Here is a 27830-nt window from a genome sequence, read left to right as displayed (position 1 = left end):
TGTGCCGAACAACAATCCGCACCACCGCGGAACGTCTTTGCATGGCCAAAAGCCACTTCCCCTTGGCAACGCTTGCACATCGATTTTGCTGGTCCATTCTGGAATGCTCGATGGTTAGTTGTGGTAGATGCCTTCAGTAATTTTACTTTTATTGTCCGGCTGTCTTCCACGACGTCATCTGCCACCATCCAAGCGTTGTCTGCTATCTTTTGCATTGAAGGTCGTCCGCAGACTATTGTTTCCGACAATGGCCCACAATTCATGTCCACAGAATTTCAGTCATTCTGCCAGGCCAATGGTATTCACCATCTGACATCCGCGCCGTTTTCGCCTCAGTCAAACGGTGCCACTGAACGATTGGTCCGGACTTTCAAGTCACAGATGTTGAAGTTGAAAGAGTCGCATTCTCGGGAGGACGCGTTGTTGCTCTTTTTGTCATCGTATCGCTCTCAGCCCCGAGATGGTCGCTCGCCGGCTGAGTTGCTCCACGCTCGTCCTCATCGAACCTTGATGTCTTTGCTGCACCCGCCGCATCAGGTTCCTGTGCAACGGCAGTCTTCTGTTTTTGCTCCAGGCGACGTTGTATTCTATCGCAACTATCGAGGTTCACGGCGTTGGCTCGCAGGGCGCATTCTTCGCAGCCTCGGCCGCGTGATGTATTTGGTTTTGGGGGCCTCTGGTGAGGTGCGTCGGCATCTCAATCAGCTGCGCCTCTGTCGTCGCACGGGTTCTGCTGCTCCCCGTCTGCTTTCAGCGACGGTGCCATCCGGTCAGCGCCCTGGGGACCCATCTACTGGCTCGCCTCATCCCCAGGTGTTACCGACGCTGCCTTCCATTTTGCCCCATGGCGACGGGCCGCCGCAGCCGCCGCCGCCGCCGCCGCCTCCGCCCGTCCTCCAGCTGGCGCCGCCCGCAGTGGACGCCTCGCTGCAGCCGCCAAGCGCCTCCCTGGGTCACGCGCCGCCGATCGCTTCCCGTGACCATCTGTCCTCCGCCATGGAACTCTTGCTCGCTCTGGACCACATGGCGTTTTCGCGCGTCGGGTACCCCGACGCAATGGAGGTCGACCCTTCGGCCCCTCCTGTCTTTTTACGGGTGCATACACCGCATGTTGACGTGCACCCTGGACTAGGTTTTCAGGCGTTTCCTAGCTCCCCTCGGACCGAATGGCCGGGTGCGGGTGGCACAGCCTCGCCTGTTGTTAGGCTCCCCACCTCATCGCATACGTCCACATGGGGTCCTCCCCACGGCGGGCGGAAGCCTTATAACACGACCGTTCGCCGATTTGCGGGGGAGGAATGTGGTGTCACCGCCAGACACCACACTTGCTAGGTGGTAGCCTTTAAATCGGCCGCGGTCCATTAGTACATGTTGGACCCGTGTGTCGCCACTGTCAGGGATCGCAGACCGAGCGCCACCACATGGCAGGTCTCGAGATATGGACTAGCACTCGCCCCAGTGGTACGGACGACGTTGCTAGCGACTACACTGACGAAGCCTCGCTCCTTTGCCGAGCAGATAGTTAGAATAGCCTTCAGCTAAGTCAATGGCTACGACCTAGCAAGGCGCCATTAGTAACATTGCATGTATCTAAAGAGTCTCACTTGTATCGCCACAATCTCCAGATGTACCAAAAGGATGGATTAAAGTTAAGTATTCCAGAAGCTACGTACTTTTCTTTATAGCATTCATAACGTATCCTGTTTCAGACCTCACGCTCCCTGCTTTGGCTTAGCGCGTGCCTTTCGGCTTCCTCTCATTGTGTCTAGGCTGTCTTGTCTAGACACAACACTCACTCTCTCTCTCTCTCTCTCTCTCTCTCTCTCTCTCTCTCTCTCTCAGGATACAAGAATTAGGATTGATTATCATATACAAGGAATAAGTCTTCATGCAACTGATAAAATTCCGATAACTGCTTTGTTACAATGAACTCCCAACTGGCACAAAAAACACAGGTGACATCACTGTTTGGAAGTAATTAAAATGTCATTTAAGAACATTGTGTCCATATAGTATTAAAGAGTATATAGGAGCTAGGTAATAAACCTTCAGGATAAAATTATAAGTGCATTAGTCAAAGAATGCAATTACTACTAATAAGTTTTTGTTCCTGTGTGCAAATATCTTCTGCTTTTTAAACTCTGTTTCATGCACAAAAGGAAACAAATACAGTGGTAACAATAGAAATGTGGACAAGTTGAAGTGCTGACAGCAGAGGAGAAAAGAATGTACAGCTATGAGTAGAAAACTGCATTTCTGGTATTGTGCATTAGTGCTAATTCACCTAAAAAAATAGTGTTTGCATTTTGTATAAAATTGTTTCTCAGTGATTTTGTTGTACGGCATACAAGAATATTTGATCAGCTTTGATATGACTTATAACTTATTGTCTAAGGTTTCCTTATCCCTAGCCAGAACCCAGTCCCACATAGTCATCCTGATGTTGTTGCTTGGCTCATGAAACCCTCCAAATGGCCTTACCATCAAATTACCCATATCCAACTGCAACACCACCCCTTCCAAAATGACATCCATCCATTCATGTTTGCAAAATCATGTCAATCAGGCCCAAACTTCCTTGCAATACCTCCTCTGCATCCATACAATTCTCCTGCTATGCAATGCTAAATTCGTGGATCCCGTATCACATACAAACTCCTGCCCTTCACAAACTACAGCAGCATGACCACCACCTCAAAAAATACTCTCCTCCCTGCTCACTTCCCACTCCCACCTTGGGAAAGCACTATCCACCATCTCTGCAACAACCTCCATGCCTCCCACACGCCCCCTCATAGCTGAAAAATGGTGCCTTCAAACCTACTACATTTACCCCATGCTCAAAAACTCCCTCCCGCCACCATACAGAATCTAGAACCTAAACAGACCGAAAACACAGTCACGAGTCTATCCTGCAAAAGCCTTAGCCTCACAGATAGATCAGTCTCTTCCAAAGGTCTCACCTTTTGTCTGACTCCCAAATTCAGTCTGGCAGGACTTGCTAAAGACCTTCTCTCCTTTTCCTGGTCCTTATAGTGGAAACACTTTCGCCACCAACTATACCAATCACACTCCACCAAAGACCAATGTTGAACCCTGCCTGACTCAGTTCACTCCTCCATACAACCTTGATCCATCCTCACTGTCCCCAAGAATCACCCCCTGTAAATTTTCCACAATTTCTTAAACTCAAGCCTTGCTTCACCATCATTCCCCAAATTACTCAACATGCCAGCTAATCTTACATCTGCAGAAAGAACTGCAATCCACCAACTAAAAACTAACCATGACCTTATAATCTTACTTGCTGCTAAAGGCTCCACCATTGTTGCTTTGAACTGCAAGGGTCACCTGGCAGAAGGACTCCGCCAGTTGCCAGATTTCTCTCCAGTCACTCTTCAAATCCTTAGGTCTATCCCAGAAGCTCTTCCCAAACTCCATCTCTCTCTTTACCCTTACCACTCCCCACACTCCTACCTTCTACATGCTTCCTGAAGTCCATAAACCCAACCACCCAGGACACCTATTGTGTCAGGTTACTGTGCCCCAAAAGGAAGAATCTCTGCTCTTGTAGGCCAACTACTTCAGCCTATTACCTGAAACTACCCTCCTACATAAAAGATACCAAACATTTCCTCCACTGACTCTCCGCCGTTACTGTTTCTTTACCGCATGGTGTCCTGCTCGTCACTATTGATGCCGCTTCCCTTTACACTAATATCTGTAATGCCCATGGCTTTACTGCACTGAACACTACATTTCCCAATGCCTGAGAGACTTCAAACCATCAGCCTCCTCCGTAGTCATCATGACCACCTATATCCTCACTCACAATTACTTCTCCTTTGAAGGCATTACCTACAGACAAAACTGTCACCATCCTATGCCAAGCTATTCAAGGGCCATCTAAAGGAATCCTTCCCAAACACCCAGAATCCCTAACCCTCACTTGGTTCAGATTCACTGGTGACATCTTCGTGATCTGGATTACGAATGAGGACACCCTGTCCACATTCCTCCAGTACCTCAATACCTTCTCTCCTATTTACTTCACCCAAGCCACATTTCTCAATGTTGACCTCCACCTCAAAGATGGCTACATCAGTACCTCTGTCCAAATCAAACCTACCAACCACCAACAGTACCTCCACTTTGACAGCAGCCACCCATTCCACACCATGACATCCCTTCAATATAACCTAGTCACCCATGCTGTCGCATCTGCAGTGACAAGCAGTCCCTCTCAAAATATACTGAGGGTCTCACTGAGGCCTTCACAGACCACAATTACCCTTATAACCTCGTCTCCTGCACCTTATCTTTCCAGTCACTCACCATCTCAGAAAGTCCCACTGTCTAGACACAGAGGAGCATTCCCCTCCTTAGTACCACCTAGGACTGGAGCAACTGAATTACATTCTCTGCCAGGGTTTCAACTACCTATTGTCGTGCCCTGAAATGAGAAATCTCCTATCCAGTATCCTTCCCACCCCTGTCACAGTGGTATTCCGCTGCCCACCTAAATTACACAATATCCTCATCCAGCCATACACAACCCCTGTACGCAAGCTCTTGCCTAATGGGTCATACCCCTGTAATAGACCTATATGCAAGATCTGTCCCATACATCGTCCCATCACCACCAGCTACTCCAGTCCAGTCACAAACATCACCTATCCCATCAAAGGCAGAGCTTCCTGTCAAACCAGTCATGTGATCTACAAGCTAAGCTGCGATCACTTTGCTGCATTCTACCTGGGCTTGACCACCAACAACCTGTCTGTCCGCATAAATGGCCACCGATAAACTGTGTCCAAGAAACAGCTGGACCACTCAGTTGCTAAGCACACTGTCCTCACAACATTCTATTTCAATGACTGCTTCACAGCCTGTATCATCTGGATCCTTCCAGCCAACACCAGCTGCTCTGAACAATGCACATGGGAACTCTCCTTGCAGTATATCCCACATTCCCATACCTCTCCTGGCCCTAATTTAACTTGTCATTGTTTACCCACCTATATCGCCTTCCCTGTTGCCATTTCAGCACTACACAGCCCCCTGTTCTACCAACTCACACACAGTCTATTTACTTCTCTCCTTTTCCACTGCCCCCCCCCCCCCCTCCCTCTAACCTTCAAACTGTACCTAGGTGTCCTACCTCCTCTCCACTATGTCCCTGTGTGCTCCACAAGCAGAACTTTCTGTCCCTCCACCTCTACCATGCTATCACTCCCCCATCCTGCCCCTGCCACCTCCTTACTCCCACCACTCACAGCGCTTCTCTCATCATGCACTGCTACTCACAGTCAAGCCTCGGCAGCCAGAGACAGTGGTCATGAGAGTGAGAGCTGCAAATGCGTGAGTGGATGTATATGTTGTCTAATTCCAATGAAAGCCTTTGTGACCAAACACTTACTTGTTTGATAGACTGTTCGTGGTGCCTGTCTGCGACTCAGCATCTCTGCTATATGGTGAGTAGGTCTCTTACGCTTTTCATAATACTGTCATTATTCCATCCTGAATTTTTCACTGTTGTACATTTAGAATTTCTCCATAACATGAGTACCTGCACGTGCACCCACACCCTGCCTCAAGAACTGCTTCATGTATGCTGAATTGCCTGCGACGGCCTTCTGGCGCTGTGCTGAATATTTTGGACATTGCAAGTTATGCGTTGTACAATCCGTACATCCAATCTCTCCAGTTCATCTGTGCTCTTAGTGCATGGTAGCATAATAGTTCATTCACAAAAGTTCGCAAAGAAAATGAAGTGCTTGCTGTAAGACACTTTTGATGTACATGAAAAAGTTTCAAGTACATAAAAAAATTAATTTTTCCCACAAAAACTTCAAGGACAAAAATCAGTGTTCTTGAATACAAAATCTTTCATTTACACTGAAACATTTATCAAATAGTGAAGAGACAAATCTTCACTATTTTTTATTAGCTGGCACTACGTATGCAGTACAGTTACTTCAGGCATGGAATATATATTGTTGCACATGAAGACTCATCTATCTGTTGCCAGCATACAATGTCTGGAGAGTTACTTCAAACTCTGAATCTTTAAGTGTTTAAATAGCTTTTATTTTCAATTCTTTTTGACATCCCTATGCACCTCTCATGATCAAAGATCTTGATACTCAAATATCATTGTTTCTGTTATGTGGGGATAATTTTAGCAAATTGTAAGCAGAAGAGTATGTACAGATTTTGTTTCACTGGCCCTATGAATGCTGTTGTTAATTAATCATGAACAAGGAAAATATGCAGCATCATCTGGAACAGCAAGTCTGTTTCTTGCCAGCATATTTCATCATTTGGAGAAATGCTCCAAAGTAGGAAATTTAATTGTTTCAATATTTTTTACAATACTCAGTATGCATTTTCAAACCGTGTTTGCATTCATACACAACTTCCACAGTCAAAAAAATCAGAGTACCCATATTTAATTTTCTGTCGTGTTGGAATAATTTCATGACATAATAAAGTGATTAACATTTTCAGTTTTTATTTAACTGGTGGAATGAATCCTGTGCATTTATGTCACATGCAGAATAGATATTTTAGCATCGGAAACATACAGTCTGTTTTCCGCCAGTGAAATGTATGAATTTTTTTTTTACACCCACTGTACCTATTTTCCATCCTTTTTGATCCAGGATTTGTACCATCACTGGAAAAGTTAAAAATAGTTTTTGTGTTGTCCTTTTTGTACATTTTTTTTGTTTCTTGTATTTTTTCTTTTTTAAAATAATTCATCCAGAAGTGTAAATTTCAATCATTGGGTTTAGCTCTCAATGATTAGTGATGCTTCTTTGCGTGGTAAAGCTTGAAACAGGTAACAACACGTAATGGTACACTGCAAGTTTTGCCGTGTTATCTGATTTCCTAGTGCACTTTCTACTTCATCCAAACTACTCATCTATGCATTAGCATACTTTTCTTTGAATTTTGACCCACAACAACATCTAAAAAAGGCCTGCCTGTAAAATGTAGTGGATTCTCATTACTGGTACTCCTTCCTCTATCAGCTTTTTTCCGTTCTGTTGCCTATTTTTCCAAGTGTTTCCCTAAAACAAGAGAGGTGAATCTCTGAGTGCCTTTTCTGCCCTGTAATCGATCTGTGAAGATCTTGAGCATTTAAAATGCTCTAATCCAGGATGTAAAAAAATTACTTTTATAACATTTCACAATCTTATGTACTGATCCTACTTAGCTCTGTTGACTGCCACAACAGTCAATTGCACCCATAATAAAGTTATAATCTACACTACATAGGGGTTTCTCAATTTCTTTCACCAATATTACTATCAATCTTTCCTGTTTCAATCATTTGTATTATTTTGGATACTGACAACATCCATATTCCTTTTTTATTGCACCACTTCATAGCAAGCATCTTATCAGTTGACAAACCTGATTTCTCCTTGTTTCAATTTCCTCTGTAATTTTGGCACGCTACATCTATTTGTAAGGAGAGCGCCACATGCTGCTGTTCCGTGGCTGTAAAACCAAAAGAATAGGTCTGGGATGGAATACCAATTTGACACACAAAGCTATGTCCTGTTTCATCTATAGTCTCATTAGTGTAACCCCTATATTGCCACTTTTCCCTAAGTTGTAGAACCCAATTTCTGTTGTTGCTTCTGTATATACAAGGAAATCCAAATTGTAACCAGTCTGACAATCATAGAGCACAAATGTGTTTACTCTGAATCAACATTGCTTGGATAGAATAAATTGTTTAAAAGATAATCAACATTTCTACAATACGATACTCATCAATGCAAGATTTCTGATGTGGGATAAATGTACTGTGAAACGTCTTATGAACTTTATAGACTACACCACAAATTTTAAACAGTTACCTCCAGTACCCACAGTGTCATTAAACTGCAGCATTGTCAAAAGTAAAATAAAATGATTTCAGGACATAATTTCACTGTAAACTGGACCAATGCAATCACCAGTTAGTTCCAGTTTTTTAACTAATCAAATAGCAACAAAACAATAAAGTTCCTCGAATGCAGTATCTTTCCATTTCGGCAGTTGAGATATACACATATTCTGGAGTATTTGTGCTGGTGTATACATAAAATCAATTCGTTTCATCTGCTATAAACAGCAACAGATCTTCTGACAGAAACGTCATAATGAAATTGGTCAAACACGAGTAGGACTTGCACTCTGAGGAATCCACACAAATGTAATTGTTTATATAGATTGATCATCAATCCCAGGAATTGACGATCTTGACAATTTTTGCCTGTTATCGATATCGATACCAGCAAGTTACCAGTCCCGGAAGTTCCAAGACATTCAAGAATGTTTTAATTTTAAGTTTAAATTTTTTGTGTAACGTAGCATTTGCTATTGTAATTCCTGAGAAAATGGGATCTTAAAACAGGGACAGAGGGACAGACAGACAGACAGACAGACAGTCAGTCAGTCAGTCAGATAACAACGAACAAAAAATATGCATAATTTTATGTGATAATTACACATAAACAGTTTCTGTATTCTTCCTTTATTTATGCTATGAATCCTTGCTTATTGCCAAATTTCATGATTGTAGGTCATAGGGAAGTACCTATGGGTTTTGGTGAAAGTTTGTGAGTATCAAAACATGTGGCATAAATCTTTTGATTGTATTGACTTGGCAGCTCATATTTTTTTACCTGTTAAGGGAATATATACCAGTATGCGATGTAAATTTCAACTTGATACGTCTACCCCTCCTGAGAAAAATGGTTCTTGACAGACACGTAGACATACAACAAAGTGAGCTTATAAGGATTCTGTTTTTACCGACAGAGGTACAGAATCCTAAAACTGACAGAACGCTTATGACATTAACCAGTTGACATTTATGTCCTAAAGTCAAGTCATCAAACACATACTTTAATGGTTGGAAATTTGTTTGTTTCCAATCAAAAGTGTCACTAAGGGATGCTCTTTCCCAAAACATTTTGCTGTCACTTTCTAATTCAGATCCTGAACAATTGTCGACAGCACCTCTTGCAGAAGCATCAAACTGGTGTGCTGTACCAGCCGATGTGCATAGAATGCTGAGAACTAATAATTCCAGATTCTGCTGAAGATTAATCACTGCTACAGACATGTGAAAATTCACACCTACTGTCTCCAGGATATTTCCATTAGTGCATGGTAATCTGACATTTCTCTCATGGGCAAAAGAATGCAAAATTAAGTCTGATGAAAACACACAAGGTGAAGTCAAAATCTGCAACAAGTGATCACAGCAGCAAATGCAGATGCACATGCAAACTATGCAGCTGGAACTCTGAATAGCTACTGAAAGAATGGTGCAGAAATTCAGTTGTGTGTGTTAAAACATCAGATGTATGCACTGAAACATGTCCATAGCACTTGGGGAGCAACAGAACATGAGTTAACTTTTCCACAGGAGTGAAAAGGTTAAAAAAAAATGTTCTTGAATTTCTGTATGTGACGCTAATGTATAAGCAAATTATGTAGCTACCTAAAAATTGTATGAACTTGCTGGATATTATATCATTGTAGAACATTATTAATGAACAAATAAACTACTACTACTACTACTACTACTATTACTTGTTATAGATCTACATCTATACTTTGCAAACCACCATGAAGTGTATGCAGAGGGTACGTCCCATTGTAACACTTATTAGGGTTCCATCCCATTCCAGTGGGGAGAATGACTGACTGAATGTCTCTGTGCAAGCTGTAATTATTTCAAAAATATCCTCACAATCCCTATGTGAGCGATATGCAGGGGGCTCAATAATGCATATCATGAAGCAGAACGTTCAGGGATGAGGAACGACTCTAGTAATACATTAACAGCCAGGGGCAAGCATTACTGGCTGCTTCTGCATAGTTGTTAACAACAAATTATGACTATGGCTAATCTACTTAAATTATAATTATGGTAATTATTTCTTGATTACTTTGTACATATATACATACATGTAATATATTTCCACCCCAAGAAACTCGGAAACACACCCCTTGTCAACCAAGTACCACCCAGACCCTGAGTACCTCAATAATTTATTCCATCTATGCTATGACTTTCACAAGTCAAGTCTTGAAAAGAGGTCCTCCATCTCCTATCTTCCCCAAAGCACCTGTTGCCACCTTTCATCAGTTATCTAACCTCCATAACACCCTAGCCAAACACTGTGACATTTCCAAACCATTATCCTGATCCCTGTGCAGGTTGAGACATAGCAGTGTCCAGTCATAACACAGTGATTGCAAAAATCAATGATTAACAAATTAAACAATTACACATGATAATTAAGAAAATAATTAGAAGAAAAACATATTAACTGATGTAGCATTTTTTATTACACTAAGAATGGTGAAAACACCATTATGATCTGAGTATATATGGAGATATTTGAGTTTTAATTCAGTAAGCCTATCAGAATTAACTCTGAGGAGGCTGGAGTGTGAGGAGGCCAGAGAGCACATTTGGGAGTACCAGAGGTGGCAGCCTTAAGTATTGCCAGTAAGCATGGCAAGCGAAGGCGGTGGGGTCTGGAAAGTTGGAGAGTAAATGCAGGGACACAGAAAAAGAACCTGAAGCAAAAGTTAAGATGCAGTTTACAGTGGCAGACATTCCTTCATTTACGTTCCTGTGTCCTTAGGTGGGCCCAGCCCAAAGGAAAAATAGTCCACCTCACATTTTATTGTAGCAGATACTAGAGAACTTCCTGTTTTAGTTAGTAAAGCTTAGAATTTGATCCCATGTCAGTAAATCAAGGATAATGATACAGGCACAAGCAGAATTAATATTTTTTAACTGACATTATGGCCAGCAAGAATCAGGAAAGTGGGGTGATACACAATTGTTAGATGCTGCTTGGCATCTGGACCAGATAGACATGTGCCAAATGTCACTCTGTCATGGTTGCACAATGAGCTTTGCTTGTGCACATACTGTGCTGGTAATGTTGTCTAAGTAAAGTCAAACAAGCAGTGATATTTAAGACTGTGTTTTAAGCATATTTCTGCTGGTTACAAACTGCTGAGACTTAGATACAAGTAGTTAATCAGTAAAGATTATGGTATGTGTAAAGTATCATTAAACAGTCCTGCCAAAATGTGATAAGTCTCATGTGGCAAAGAGCATTAACTGCATATCCCCCAACATAGATTAGCTGTGGTGTGGTACTTACAAAACAAATTCTTATGTGAGTGAAGTTCCATGTGTAGCCTTTGCGCCACTCTCATTTGAGCAATCTCTGTAAATTTGGAAAAGCATCATTTTTTATTTTGGTTCAATGTAATTACGAATGTACAACTACTTACTTTGAGGACACTGGGCCTCCACAATACAGATAACTTTTACAAGAATTAGTTTCTCTTTATTTGTGATTGTAGTAAAATTCCCCAAGTGTGCTTGTGCTGGAAACTTAAGTAGACAGAATCCACATGTTGGATGGCAACAGTTGCCCTACAGGTGAGTTTGACAGATTGCCAAAGTTCAAGAGCACAGTACAGGCAGGTAGGTCAGTGTCTGTATATGCACATGCACCCCTGTAAAATGCTGCTTACTGTAACAGTGTGTTATGTCCAACAGTATGCTGTAAATTTGAGCTTGACATTCTAATTTCTCCCAGAGTATGCCAATGCATTTGAGTTGCGTTCATCAACAACATAAGTGTTGGATTCACAGTAAAAATTAATCTGACCACAAGACGATATTGGATATGTTTCAAATCATCATCAATATGAAACTTGCCCTGGACATCTGCACACTACAACCAACTCCAGCTCCACCACTTTTAAGATCCCACAATACCAAAGGCATAGTAACTTGTGAAACAACACATTATCTATCAGCTAAACTGTGTCCACTGCACACCATTTAATGTATGCATGAGAGCCATTAAGCTGGCTGTTCACACAAAAGGAGAACTGTTCTGTCTTGGTCACATACAGTCCCGTTGTTCTGCACAATGTCTCAAAGCACCTGAGTGCCAGCTACTGCTACATGACACACAACATTTGTATGCTCCCATCCAATACTAGCTTCTCCCAAACTTTGGATATGGGAACTTACCCTGCAACATGTCCTCACATTCCAACCCTCTTCACTGACATCCCCCACCCCCCTTGTTGAGAGTAAAAATAAATTTGGCTCAGACCACTATTAAATGATCTTCCACTTCATTTTAATAATTTTATGTTAAATTAAAATTTAAGATCATTTGACTGCAGTCAGACATGAACTCACTCTTACTTTCAATTTACCATTTGACTGTTCCCACAGTTCCATCATCGATGGAAAGTTTGAACACCCTCCCTCTGCCCTAATTCTTAATTGCACTCTTCATCTCTATTCCCCTTAATCTTTCTTTACTTCTCACTCTGTTCTTATCTCTGGACAAACAGGTAAAGTGGTCACCAAGGAATTGTCTCTTACCTCCACTCTCTCTGACATCCCCCCTCCATCTTCGTCTATCTCACCCTGCTACAAGGGGTGGGGCCTGTCCTTACCCTGAGAACTGAGTGACCTGCCCTCCCTTGTACCCTTTTAAACCAGTCCCCATCATCTCTCTCTGTCCACCCCAATGACAGAACTACTAGTAAGGAAAATTAGGTAGTGTGACACTTTTTTATTTGTCTATCGATGGCACTACATATTTCGGCTCCCAATGGTAAGTGCTTGCCAACAATTCTGTCTTGTAGTTTATACATATGTATATGGAGAAGAGATTGACATAAATCGTTAACTGTTCTCTGTGTCATCTTTCGTGACGAAGAAAAATTATAGCATGATTCACATTTTGTGGAATTGTCTTCCATTCAGACATTCTGTAAACAATTTGAAAAATCCTTCTGCATTAGTATGCCTCTCACTTTAATGATTTGAAACACATTCTCCAGACACATTGTCTTCATAGCTCAAATTGCTTATCATTTTATCTGACAATATTTCCAAAATGAAATTACTTCCATAATTCTTTATCCATGTTTCTGATTCATCTTCAGAAGTTTACAAACATTTAAAGAACTCTGAATGAATGCTTGCACTATTTTCTCTCGTTACTGTGTCATTTTTAATAATGAAACAAGTTGTTTTATTATTTTCATCATACTTGTATTGTTTCTCTAATCACATTTTCATTGTAACAATTTATTTGTACACAAAATTGAAGTACTTCATCATAATAGTCGATGGGACCAGTGGCCAATAGAAACAAGCATACTGAGTGACAGTTTGGAGCAGCTATATTGTTATCAGAATGGTTTTTCTGCCTCCAATTAAAAATCTGATGGGAAGAGAAAACTATAGCATGTGGCAGTTTGCTGTTTGAACTTACCTAGAACACAAACTGTTGTGAGATGGAGTTAATGGCAAAATACAAATGTAACTGAAATGTACACAAAGAGAGCTTAAGTTCTACTCTCTGTCCACCTTTGAATATATGTTTCACCTGCAAGATACCAGTACAGCTAAAGAAGCATGGGACAAGCTAAAGCAAGACTATGAAGCCTCTGTCCTCTTCTGACAAACAGGGTTATTAAAGACCCATCTGACAACCAGACCTGAAAATTGTTCATCATTAGAACAGCAGCTTGAAATTTTGCCAAATAAGTTCTGGGCAGAAGGACTATACCTTGGACAAAAAGAAGCTGAATCTTTGACATCTCAAAATTTTTTGAAGCAGTGCATGTGTTCACATTCCGGGAAATCAGCTGGCAAAGATGGGACAGATGTAGTACTTAGTGTGCATTGGTAGGGTACTGTGAAGAATCAAAGGTACACAGGATTTTTTAACCAATTTGCAGAAGAATCATAAAAAACAGGGATGATGTTCTTTATGAAGATACTTCTAAACAGCGTAAAAAAAAACTGAGTTACATGAACCAAGTTGATTGTCCAGCTTGAGACTACTACATCAAGTTACAGGCCCAGCTCAATGAATACTAGCTGCATTGAGGTATCTAGTCCAGATGATGCAAATGATAATGAGCAACTGCAACAACACAAGCCAGTACAAAAGTCAAGAATTTCAAAGCAAAAAATCTGTATAACTTGAGTACTTGCCCATCTAAACAGTCAGCTGACTCTGAACCTTGGTCACTGGAAGAAGCAATGATGTGAGACAACACTGAAAATTGGCTGAAGGCAATAAAATCCCAAGCTGCAATCCCACAAAGGGAACCACACTTGCGACTCTCCCTGTTTCCCTTCGAGCAAGAAACCAACAAAAGCAAAATGCATCTTTAAAACTAAGAAAGATCTGAAAGGCCGCATTTTATATAATAGAGCAGAGCCAATAATAAAAGGTCATCCTTAGAAACAAAGCCTTAACTATGATGAAATGTGTGTTCCAGATACAGGGTACAACTCATTAATGTATTTTATTTGCTATGGCTTATGAACATGACCTAGACACTGATCACCTAGCTGTTGTCACAGCTTTCTTACACAGTGACTTAAATGAAGGCATCTATGTGAAAGCTTCAAGAAGTAGCACCAGTTATGAAGACAGTGACAGATACTGGTATTAGAAGACTAAAAATGGCAGAATATGGATTGAAGGAACATGGCCACTGTTGAAACCTGAAATTAGCCAGAAAACTGTTGAACATAGACATTTTAATAAGTGCTGTTTGAGTGAATGGTATAGTTATTCTTAGTCACAATCAATAAAAGAAAAATATCTTCAAGAAGAAAAAAGTTAATAATTCAAACTGAGTGACTCTGGTAATCCACTAACTGGATAGATCTGACAAACTGTGTGGGTTAAGTTCTCAACAAATTCAATAAGAGAGACTTTAACGCAATCTCTATGATTGCTCATGAGTCCAAAAACAGAAGAAGATCAAGAAGCTATGAAAGATCATAACCTATCATCAAGTGACAGGAAGCTTCTTTTCTGCTCAATTACGTACAAGTCCTGGCCTATCTTTAGATATCCCCAAGGTACCAAGAACATGAAGCTAGTGCTTTCTAAAATGGAGGACTACCACATAATATGTCACTCTGATAGGTTGGGCCAGACAGTCCAAGGGCAGAAAGTTGACAGCTGGGTATCTGTTTAAACATGAAGGAGTGGGAGGATTCTGAAACACAAAGGGACAGCCAACTCTAGCTTTAGGTGCAACTGATGCAGAATATATGCCCCGACCACAGTGGGTCAAGAGGTTCCATGGCTTCAAAGATTAGACAGCTTGAAATACCTCTGAACCCCATGGAGGATCACACCAAATTACTGTGTGACGAGTCAGCAACTGACGTGTTAGTTGGTTGGTTTAAAAGATGGGGGAAGGGACCAAACAGCTAGGTCATCGGTCCCTTGTTCCGAATAAAACAATGTCACAAGGGTGAGAATACAACAAGCAAGACTGACAACACAAACTGGAGAGAAAGGAAAAACCACAAGAATGTTGGAAGGGCAACAAACATTTAAATGGAAAAAAGGGGAGAAGAAAACCACAGAAATGCAAGAAACATGTAGAAGAGATTAAAACAACAAAGCAGATTACATGGCTGGCTGACCATGAGAATAAAAAGGAGAAGCCAGCCACTCTGCAACATATTAAAACCTCCACCCTAAAAGCACTGGGGTGGCGGACACAGAGGGACAAAGGACATGTGTTACAATTTAGATCAAATGATGATAAAACCCACCCTCACGAATAAAATGTAAAACGAAATCAGCCGAAGAGGCATTGTCAGATAAAATTGGCAGCAATGAGTCCGGTAACTGAAGATTTCGACGCAGGGCAGTCAAAGTGGGACAGTGCACCGGAATATGGGCCACTACAACCGGGCGCTGCATCAACACTGAGGCACGTCTTCAGAGTGCAGGAGGTAGCCGTGGGTCGCCCGAGTGTGGCCACTGTGGAGCCAGCAGAGAACCACAGAGTCTCTGCGAGAGGCCTGCAAGGAGAACTGCCACACATTCGTAGTCTCCTTAATGGTGATGTAAAAACAAATGCAGGTCAGTTATTGGAATGCTCATCCCCATAAGCGGTTTCCGTGTAACCTGTTTGGCCAGCCTGTCAGCAAGTTCGTTGCCTGGGATTCCTGTGTGTCCTGGGGTCCACAGAAACACCACTGCACCAGGGCTTACATGGACTCCTGGATGGTCGCTATCAATGGACGACGCGGGTAACACTGGTCGATAGCTTGTAGACTGCTCAAGGAGTCAGTACACAGAAGAAACAACTCCCCAGGGTATGAATGGATATGCTCAAGAGCACGAGATATAGCCACCAGCTCTGCAGTGAAAACACTGCAGTCATCAGGCAAGGAATGCTGTTCAATATGTCCTCCATGGACATACGCAAAGCCGATGTGACCATCAGCCATCGAGCCAACGGTGTTAATCACTTCATGGTCTCGGTACACATCAAGAATAGAGATGAAGTGACAAGTGACAGCGGAGAGCCACGGGGTGAACTGAGTCCTTTGGGCCACGTGAAAGGTCCAGGCGAAGCCGCGGGCTAGGTGTACACCATGGAGGTGTACGCAGTTGGACTTCGAGTATAAGTGGTAAAGGCAAGGACTCCAGTTCAGATAGAAGGGATCAGACGCAAACTGCAATTGTAAGCTCTGACCTGGGCCGCTGAAGTGGGAGATGAAGCGCCGTGGGTGGGAAAAGGAGATCGTAATTTGGATGCGCAGGAGAACTATGAATGTGTGCAACGTAACTGGTGAGCAGCTGAGCATGCCTAACCTGCAATGGAGGAACTCCAACTTCCGCAAGGATGCTGGTCACCGGACTCGGCCTAAAAGCTCCCGTTGCTAGTCGAACACCACAGTCGTGCACTGGGTTGAGTAAACGCAATGCTGAGGACGCTGCCAAACCATAAACCAGACTCCCATAGTCAAGGTGGTATTGAACAAGGGCTGCAGTTGGTGTTGCTCAGGCAGCGGAGGGCATTGAGGTGGTGCCAGCACATCCACTTAAGCTGATGAACGTGAGGAAGCCAAGTCAAATGGGCATCAAAAACCTGTCCTAAAACTCGATACGTCTCCACTACAATGAGGGAATCATCAGTAAGGTAAAGTTCTCGTTCCTGATGAACGGAATGATGCAGACAGAAGTGGCTCCCAAAACTGAAAGCTGTGGGCTAGAGCCCATGACTGTGCCTTGTGGGTGGCTCCCTGTAAGTGCCGCTCAGCAACACCAGTGCTGGTGGAGCAGTACGAAATGCAGAAGTCGTCTGCATACAGACAGGGTGAGATGAACAGCCCTACAGCTGCTGCTAGACCATTAATGGCCACTAAAAATAGAGATACGCTCAATACAGAGCCCTGTGGGACCCCATTCTCCTGGATATGGGGGAACTATGGGAGGCACCAACTTGGACATGGAAAATATGAAGCGACAGGAAATTCTAGATAAAATCGGGAGCAGGCCTCGGATATCCCACTTGTATAATGTGCCACGGATATGTTGTCACCAGGTGGTGTCATACGCTTTTTGTAAATTAAAAACGACAGCAACAAGGTACTGGCATCTGGAAAAGGCTGTTCGGATGGGAGGCTTGAGGGCACAAGATCATCAGTCGTAGAGCGGCCCAGGCGGAAGCTGCCCTGGCATGGAGCCAGTAGGCCACATGACTCCATGACCCAACCTAAATGCCGACACACCTTATATTCCGGCAGCTTACAAAGAATGTCGGTGAGGCTGATGGGCCAATAGTTATCCACATCAAGTGGGTTTTTGGGTTTGAGCAATGGTATGATGATGCTCTCCCGCCAGTGTGATGGAAAAACGCCATCGCACCAGATCCAGTTGAAGGTCACGAGGAGATGTCGCTTGTAGTCAGACAAGAGATGATTAATCATCTGACTGTGGATCCGATCAGGCCCAGGAGCTGTGTCAGGGCAATGTGCAAGGGCACTGAGGAGGTCCCACTCTGTAAATGGGGCATTATAGGGTTCACTGTTGTGTGTAGTGAACAAGAGGGCTTTCTCTTCCATCTGCTGTCTGAGAGTGCGAAAGGCTAGGGGGTAATTCTGCAACGCAGAGGCGCGAGCATAGTGCTCAGCAAAGTGCTCGGCAATCACGTTTGCTTTGGTAGATAACGTGCCATTTACGTTAACACCAGGAACACTTTTGGGGTCTGGCACCCAAAAACTTGTTTTATCTTTGCCCAGTCTTGGGAAGGTGACGTATGGCACCCAATGGTCGACACATACCTCTTCCAACACTCCTGTTTCCACCTTTTGATAAGCTGGCGAACGTGGGCATGGAGCCGTTTAAAGGATATGAGGTGCTCCACGGAAGGGTGCTGCTTATGCCGCTGTAGAACTCGCCGACACTCCTCAATTGCCTCAGCGACTTCCAGTGACCACCAAGGGACTGTCTTTCACCGGGGGCACCCTAAAGAATGAAGGATAGCGCTTTCCGCCACAGGAACGATCGTTGTAGTTTCCTGCTCAACCACCACATCAATGTTACCATGTGGGGGAGATTCAACAGTGACAGCAGAGGTGAAAGTTTCCCAGTCTGCCTTGTTTAAAGCCCATATGGGCAAGCATCTGTGGGCCTGACGCTGAGGCAATGACAGGAAGATAGGGAAGTGGTCACTACCATACAGGTCGTCATGTGCTCTCCAGTGGATAGATGGGAGAAGGCCAGGACTGCAAACCAAGAGATCAATGGCCGAATATGTGCCATGTGCCACACTGAAATGTGTGGCGGCCCCAGTATTTAAGAGGCACAGGTCGAGTTGTGACAGTAAATTTTCGACATATCTGCCTCGGCCAGTAAGAACTGTGCCACCCCACAAGGGGTTCTGAGCGTTAAAATCTCCAAAAAGTAGGAAAGGTTTAGAGAGATGATCAATCAGTGCAGCCAATGCGTTCAAGGGTACTGCATCATCTGGAGGAAGATATACATTGCAGATAGTCATTTCCTGCATCGTCCATATCCTGACAGCCACAGCTTCAAGAGGGGTTTGAAGGGGCACAGGTTCACTGCATACTTAGTTCAGGACATAGACGCAAACTCCACCTGACACACTATTATAGTTGCTACGGTTCCTGTAATATCCCTTATAGCCACGGTGGGGAGGGGTCCGCATTGCCGGGAACCAGGTTTCCTGGAGGGCACTGAAGAAAGCATGTGAAAAGCTTAACAGTTGCCATAGCTCAGCCAGGTGGTGGAAAAACTGCTGCAATTCCACTGGAGGATGACGTTACTGTGAGGCCGGGAAGGCATGAAGCGCGCAAGAAGGCAGGTTATACCTTAGGGTCACCTGCTATCATTGATTATTTGTAGCCATTTCTATGGTGGATGAGGCATCAGTGAGATCCAGGTCTGCAGGGGACACTAAGATCTCCACTGCATCCTCAAGTGCAGAACTGATAGGGAGTGGTGGTTTTGGGGCCACAAGAGGGTCCTGTTTCTTAGCAGACTACTACTTAGTATGCTTGCTCTCTCACTTCTCTTTAGGGGCTTGCTGGGAAGATTTCTCCAAAGCAACTTCAGGCACGAAGGAAGACTATGAAGCTCTTTGTTCAGCAGCTTTTGGCTCCTTGAGCCACTGGCGAGTGTCTGCCATGGCATTAGTGGAGACCTTGGAAGAGAGGGCCCCAAGGGACCCCTTCCACACAAGAGGAACCAGAGGAAGCTGTTGCTTCTCTGGCAGGGGGGAGGGGACCGATATTCCCTCCATTTGGAGGGACCTTGCTCCCAAAGTAGGTGCTTTGGGAGCAACAGAGGAAGATTTGCCCCCTACCACCAAGGGGCAGATGTATTCTGGTGGCCCGGAGGGACCACTGTTAGTGGCACAGAGTAAGGAACCACAGGCACTTGGGATGGCAATGGTGATGTAGCTGCAGCGTATGTTGACGCCAACCGAATGGGGTGTCATCTTTCGAATTTACGTTTAGCCTCTGTGTAAGTCAACAGGTCCAGGGTCTTATACTCCATAATTTTCTGCTCCTTTGGGAGTACTGGGCAGTCTGGCAAGCAGGGGACGTGGTGCTCTCCACAGCTGATGCAAGTGGGAGGTGGCACACATGGAGTATCTGGTTGCAGTAGATGTTCGTAGTCTCGACATGTGGTGCTGGAAGTGCAGTGGGTAGACATTTGCCCAAACTTCCAGCACTTAAAGCACTGCATAGGGGGAGGGATGTATGGTATAAAATCACAGCGGTAAACCATCACCTTGACATTTTCAGGCAATGAATCACCCTCAAAGGCCAAGATGAAGGCACCGGTAGCAACCCTGTTGCCTCTGGGTCCCCAGTAGACCTGCCAGATGAAATGAACACCCTGCCATTCTAAATTGGCGAGGAGCTCGTTGTCAGACTGCTCGAGGTGGTCACAATGGAAAATAATCCCCTGGACCTTGTTGAGGCTTTTATGGGGAGTGACAGAAACAGGTATATTACCCAGCTTGTCACAGGCGAGTAATGCTCGGGATTGGGCTGGGGATGCTGTCTGAATCAAGACCGCGCCATTTCGCATCTTGGACTGCACTGTCAATTCTTCAAACTTATCCTCAAGGTGTTCAACGAAAAATTGAGGCTTTGTCAGTAGAAAAAAAAGAGTCCCCATCAGTTCTGCTACAGACTAAAAACCGAGGCAAATATGGCTATCTCCATTCTGTAGCTCTACATACCTCTCATTGTGTAGCAAGGGAGGGAAACGATTTAGCGTCATACCTGTCAGCATTGTATTCTATCTTGCCCTTCTTAGAGGCTGCTGGTGCCGTACAATCACCAACAAGATACGACTTAGTCCACTTCACTGCGGGTCATCCGCACTGATGCCACCCACCCTGATTAGGGGCTCTCCCCACAGGCGCCACCCAGCCACAGCAAAGGCCAACTGGCATGATGGCCGTTGCCGAGAGTCCTGATGCTCCAAGAAGACAGGCATCTACTCCTCGGCATACATGGGGAGTTTACAGCTCAGGCATCAGCAGTGCAATCCCTGTGTTGTCAGGGGGCTACCACCAAATGGGTACATGATAGCCCTACCACAACAGACTGGCTACCGTGCTGAATATTGGGTGCAGAGAAATCCAATATTGTCATGGGGGCAAAAGAGGACCGGAGACAACGGAAGAAGATGACATACCCCGGAAAGTGTGCTCACACAATTAGTTGACTCGCAGATGGAGATGCAAAGCCATGAAAAGAGATTCAGGAGTTCGAATCTAAGGACATTCGTGCACCACGTAAGGCCTCCTTCCCCATATGGCCCGCACTTCTGTAGAATTTTGAAAGTGGCAGGTCAAACCATAGAATGGGACCTGAACTCAAAGGGCCAAAATGTGAGAGACTCCTTTTAGTCGCCTCTTATGACAGGCAGGAATATCTCGGGCCTATTCTAACCCCCGAACCCACAGGGGGAAACTGACTTGTATAAGGTTATTTGCTACAATAGTTGAACAAAAAATACAGGCACAAAGCACCACTTAACACTTTATATGAGAGAAAATAGTCACCCCAGGTGACTGGAGACAGAATGCTGACAGGCATGATGATCAAACCTCAGGCAACGTCTCATCATCCTCTCCTGCAAAAAGATTTTGGACTACATCCCCCTGCCCCACCTGGAATGATTCCATTGGGGGTTATTTGTTAAAGTATCTTTCGCTTGCTAGAAGGAAGTATGGATAGGCCTACTTCGAGTTTTAACTTCTTGTATCAGAAGTTCACGTTTACAGTTCTATCTCGTTACAATGTGTGTTCAATGTGCAATCAAAACTACAATGTGCATTCAAATCAAATAATACCTATAAATTACTTAACACAGATTGCTTACAAAACAGTCCTAGATTAAGCCTGTTGCTAAAATGTATGCGACCCTAACCAAGCAATATTAAACACACCATCACAAATAACAGCAGCACGAAGGTTTCTTACACCCACGGAAGAGGGTTATGGAAATGCTCAAAGACTAGAACAGGCAGATGTTGAAGGTAGACGTCAACAATCCAGCAAAACTCAGGGTTGCCACAAGTTTTGTCAAGTGAAATATCCTGATATTTTTCTGATTTCCACACAAGTTTTAGCATTTTTCTTCCCAAATTATGAGAGTTCAAGGGTAAGTTAAGACGTAAGTTGACAATCTGTCTTAGCAGCTACAGTACAAGAAACAACAGTGCAAACAAGGAAATATCTTAAAAAGCTTGCAAGCAGATGCATTTCCTGATGAGAGCAAAAACTGAAGTACTATCATCAACATCATTTGTGATGAACTGTTTTTCGATGGAGAAAGCAAGCCAACTGGTACGTGTGTTTCATTAAGACCACTAATGTTATTTTATTTTAATAAAACGAAACACATTTGGTGACAAAAATATGCAATTCCTTGGCGTCAAAAAGACGGGTTTAAAATACCTTCACTGATTTAAGAAATAACCTCAGAAAAAAAGCAGACCTCTTGAAAGAAGTTTATAAGTTGGGGAAAAATTGTGTAAACCAACACTGTAGGTGACTGCCACTAAAATGTTGGTTCTACTATGTTCATTATATCTACTATTTTTCAGGTTTTGTGTGATTTTTCTTTTGAAAAATATATGTCACATAGCGTAGAAACCACCAGCGACTGACAACTTTCTTCTTCTTATAATCCATACTTTCTAACATATAAGCTATTTTTGAAGTGCCAAACTGTACTGAACAAATAAAATTTCTATAAAACGCCACACTGTGCAACATAATGGCAGTGAGAGTCACAATCACTGAAATCCAGCACCCATGGCCTATAGCCTGCTCAGGAGCACCGCAGTCGTTGGTCCGTGGATAAACCACGCAAATCCGGTGCATTATGCCACACACAAACAGACCCGACCTGCGGGCAGATCAGTGAGACTACATCTGACGAGCAGGTCCTGCTCATTAGTGGGAACTGAATGGCTTCAGATCAGGGCCAATCCATTACAGATACCCACAGAAATGATCTGTGGTTTTGACCTGTCACAGAAATCCAGTCATGTGGCCAGCTATTCATAAGCCACAGACAGCATGTTGATGAAGTATGACCACAGTGATCAATCCGTGTAACAGATAACTTATTCAAACACTCTGAGAATCAATAATAGTGAGGATAGGTAGCAACTCACCATAAAGATGATTGCCGAGCCACAGGCAGGCATGTAGAAAAGACAATCAACTCTCACAACTAAAATTCCAGCCAGTTTTTGTCAGAAAACGAGAGCAGACACACAGTTACACAATCACTCAGACACAACTCATGCACACATGACCACTGTCTTCAGCTGCTGTGTCAACATCTCTGAAAACCAGATCCAAACAAACCATTCCTCATAACTACCTGCCTCTCGTCAGCAGCTGCTAGGTTAGTGGCAATAAGAGGTGGTAGCACTGACTACAAGCTGAGGGGACTGGCAGGAAAGGGAGAAGCAATAATCATGAGGGAGTAGGGAAGTGGCGCACGTACTCAGCTGCAACCAGCCAGCGACAATGAATGACACTGCAGTAAACAAACCATTTCATCTATTGAGACAAGACGAGATTTTTCCAGCCCCCCCCTCCCTCTCTCTCTCTCTCTCTCTCTCTCTCTCTCTCTCTCTCTCTCTACCGAGCGAGGTGGCGCAGTGGTTAGCACACTGGACTCGCATTCGGGAGGACGACGGTTCAATCCCGTCTCCAGCCATCCTGATTTAGGTTTTCCGTGATTTCCCTAAATCGTTTCAGGCAAATGCCGGGTGGTTCCTTTGAAAGGGCACGGCCGATTTCCTTCCCAATCCTTCCCTAACCCGAGCTTGCGCTCCGTCTCTAATGACCTCGTTGTGTTTGACTTCCAGACCTTGTTGTGGCAACCCTGAAAACTGTACTTACAAATGTTCAAAAACTGGTATTAGGTGAGGAATCGAGAAATATACTCTATATCTCCCTACATATTGTTCCCACAGGAACCACAAAGACAAGCCAAGACAACACAACACTAATTACAGTGCACACAGTAATTCTTCCCACACCCTACATGGAAACGGAATGGGAAGAAATCTTAAAACGTGGTACAATGACAGGGTCCCCTGCCATGCACCTTACAGTGGTTTGCAAAGTATGGATGTATATATGTACCTCCAATCATCATCCGATATTTTAAAACAGCTTTGTTTTAATCAGCAAATTCTGTTACGTTTTAATTACAATTTGTTTGAAATGGTTTCCTTTTCCTCAACAGCAGCATACCTGCCATGACCTTAGCTTTAGTACCTTAATTAAATAATCACACTTAAATAAATTTTTGCTACATTTCCAATTTCTTGCCCAATGCAAATGTTTATTTCTAGTTTTGTATCTATTATCGCCTTACAACCACATGCAATTTTTAAGCAGTTAATGACTATTGCATTATCACATCTTGTAGAAATTCACAGTTGTTGCAGTAATGGCTAATGTATAACCTCATTTCTGTATCATACCTGAAACTTCCCACTTTTTGGCTTACTTTTACTTTAAAAACTGCCACTATGATACTGTAATAAGATCTGATGCCAGTTTTACCAGCTTCCATAACACTACATTGAGGTCTTCTACTTTCTCATCGAAATGTGAGCAAACCCGTGCACTCTTGAATGATTTCCATACAATGTCTTGGTCATATTTTAAAGAGGTATTGATATTATTGCTTAGTGCAATAGACTGGTGATTAATTATTATGACTGTAATGGACTTAAATCTTATCCATCACTTTTATACAAGAACCCACTGCAAACGTCAGTTGCATTGCTTTGATAGAACAGTACTCTACAGCTTTTCAATTAATTGTTATAGATCTAAGAATCTATCATCAGGAGTAAAAAATTAAATAAATTTAAACTGAAAGTTATCACAAAATATCGTGGCAGTTACTTGGCTCTGTGGTAGATTATCATCTGCAAACCTTAACAGTTAAAAAATGCAGTGCATCAGTCAACTGAGGCTTCTGATCCCACCCATCTGCTTTCACCTGTGGCTGTGTGCAATGGCACCCTGTGGTGGTGTAATGGTTTCATTTGAACTTTTGTTTTGGTAGAGCGGAGTTGTTGGCAGTGTCTGTGACTGAAGGATTGAAATTGTTTTCCGTGAGTTATACATTTTTGTGTGTGTTTGCATTTTCAATAGGTGTTATTGGTTTGCTGTTTGTGGTGCAGTAAGACATTTAATTTATTGGTGGCTGCTTTTGTTAGGTATGGATGTGACGATCCAGTTCAATAGCACAAGGTTGTGGGCAGAGATGGGGGAGGACACAATGTCTCTGATTGTTTCTGCAGATGTTTGGATTGATAGCAGAGATGGTCAAATTTAGTGTCTACTGAAAAAATATGAGGTCGGCAAGAGTTCCGGCATCTCGGACCAGGGATGGGTACATGTGGCGGGGTCGAAAGGACAACCTCGCTCCATTACATGTGGTACCTGGTTCAAGAAATCTGGGTTGGCCACGAGAGAGATTGTTTTGATGACTTACTATTTTTGTTATTGGTCCTCTGGTGCGCAAGAGACTGGAGTGAGTGAGAGGACGGTGTTAGATTGGTTTTCTTTTTGTAGCGAAGTGTGTTGTTCTCAGTACGTGAAGTAGAGGGATAAGTTGGGTGTGCTGGGGGTGGTGGTGGTGGTTGAGATACACTAATCACAGCTTGGGAAGAGGAAATATGGGAGGGGTAAGTCTCTGGTTGTTTATAGGTGTGGGGGATTGTTATATTGGGGGGGGGGGGGTGGAGGGGGTGTACTGATTGTGTTTTCAGGGTTTGGGGGGGGGGGTGCTAAGAGAGAATTGGTGGGGTTAATTGAAGAGTATATTGAGGAGGGGAGTAGCGTAGCTTCAGATGCTTTTGGGGAAGAGGGGTTATGATCATATAGTTGTAAACCATAGTTTAGAGTTTAAAAATTACAAAACTGGGCATGACTAATACAATAGAGGGATTTTGGGGAGCGGTTAAATAACTGGTACAGAGTGGGAAGTGTCACTATTCTAACCTGCAATCTCATTTAGATGAGTACTGCTGGCAGGGGAGTGTTCTTGGGCATTGTTGTATTTTTCTGAGGGCAGTGAGTAAGACGTATAGTTCAAGGGTGGTTAGTTGAGGGGGGTTTGGTACGAGGGGGGAAGGGGGGGGGCTGTGTGTAATGGTTGTGGATTTAGGTGAGTGGGTTGCAGGGCGGGGGGACTTATTTCATGATTATGTTGCAAAGGATCTTTTTTGTTGCAGTTGTTTTTGAACTGTAATATGTGATAGAGTTTTGTTTAGTTCGTGGTTTTTACTTGTTGGCAGATTTTTTTTTTTGGGGGGGGGGGGGGGTTAAGTTTGGGGGGAGGGAGCAGGGGCTGGAGTTGGTAGATTGTGGGTGGTTTGTGCTTTTCTTTGTGAGTGTGTGTGGTTTTTCTGTGGGTTATTGGGGTGACCAAACTAGTGTGTAGCCCGGGAATTTGTTGGTGGTACATTCCCCCCCCCCCCCCCCCCCCCCCCCCCCCCCCGCGAGTTGTGATGTTTTGTGGGAGTTTTGAGGTGCTGTGAATTTTGTTTTATTTATCGAAGATGTAGGTGTTTGGTTTTTTGGCATCGTCAGCTGTGGTAGACCTACATAGGTGAAGGGGAAGTTACAGATTCCTGTGGATTTTGTGGGTCTAGCGGTAAGTGCGAATTTTGTGCTGTGTTTCCGTTTTTTGTCGGCGTTTTGTGGGGTTTGTGGTCGTGGTGCGCGTTTTTTATGTTTATATTTACCTTGTCGCCACCCTAAAACCCATAGTTTCCTGCGCTTGCCACGTTAGTTAGATTATATCTTTGGAGGGAGATGTTACTGTCGTATTTATATGTATGTACGTTTTTGTTGTCGTGTTTATGTAGTGACGTCATAAGCGTCATATTGGAGACGCTGAGAATGGTCATTTCCGCCATACTGATGGCATCATGGGTCAAAGGAGATGGGTGGAATCGGACGCTTCTGTAATCCCGTTTTTGTGTTTTTTCACTTTTCTGGCGTGTTTCCAGCGACAGTCTCTTCGTCCTCCTCTTATGATATGTTGACACCCCCCCCCCCTCCTCCCTACACACACTGTTCTGCACCCGACCCAACGGTTAGAAACGCTGTCTTCGTAGATGGCGAGAAAAGTATAGCAACAGAAAAAGACAGTAACGCATTAGGCGCACTGATAGTAATAAACACAAAAAAAGAAAAGCGTGTAACAATGTATGACCGTCATATTACATTGGACATGAAACACTATTCCCAGGTTACTTGCCTTGGAAGGTGGCTTCAACTTTGTCAACTGAGGTAGGGGTCTCCTCTCCGTTCTCTTCGTCGCTGAGCGACGAACTACTTGAATCGGAAGAACCGGCCTCCACCCCCACCAATAACTCGAATTCTGGTAGTAACAATTCGCTCTTTGCAACTACTACGTTGTTTTCTGTATAAAAGAGTGTCCATTAACAATTTTATCTCTTTAGGAAACGAAGGTTTTTTTTTTTTTTTTTCCAAATTACTACTTGCCTTCACATACTTCTTTGTGACCTGCTTTCCAATCCGAAACTTGGTGCTGCCTACTACAGTAATTAGCTTTCTTGCACTTTGCACAATGACTCGTACTTTTACATCCACATACGATGCACAGTTTACAGTATGTACTCGCACATATCTCTTTACACCAATTCTCTTCGTACACTGGTGGGTCATAGGGGTAAAAAGCATTTTTCCGTGGCAACTGACACCGAAAAACTTTGAGATTTACGTTGGTGTTATTTTCGCAACAGTCAGGACTCAAACATAAAAATATGAATATTGTACGATGAAAACAATTTTCCTGCTCCTCAATAGGGGCGTACACTTGGCACAGAAAAATACAGGGATTCCCGCACTTCCGACACTTTAAATC

General features: G+C 43.5%; 1 protein-coding gene across 1 annotated transcript in view; it reads right to left on the bottom strand.

The window, feature by feature from the left end:
- Positions 1-27830, bottom strand: part of LOC126416540 (programmed cell death protein 2) — a gene marked incomplete at its 5' end in the record, with an annotated part of 45467 nt that extends 17637 nt beyond the window's left edge. The window contains 3 exon segments of the mRNA XM_050084285.1: positions 11196-11261; positions 27201-27365; positions 27449-27830. Of these exon segments, the coding sequence (XP_049940242.1) occupies positions 11196-11261; positions 27201-27365; positions 27449-27830 (613 nt within the window).

Source organism: Schistocerca serialis, chromosome 8 (assembly GCF_023864345.2).
Source record: "Schistocerca serialis cubense isolate TAMUIC-IGC-003099 chromosome 8, iqSchSeri2.2, whole genome shotgun sequence".
Taxonomy (NCBI): Eukaryota; Metazoa; Arthropoda; class Insecta; order Orthoptera; family Acrididae; genus Schistocerca; species Schistocerca serialis.
This window is presented reverse-complemented; position numbering and strand designations above follow the sequence as displayed.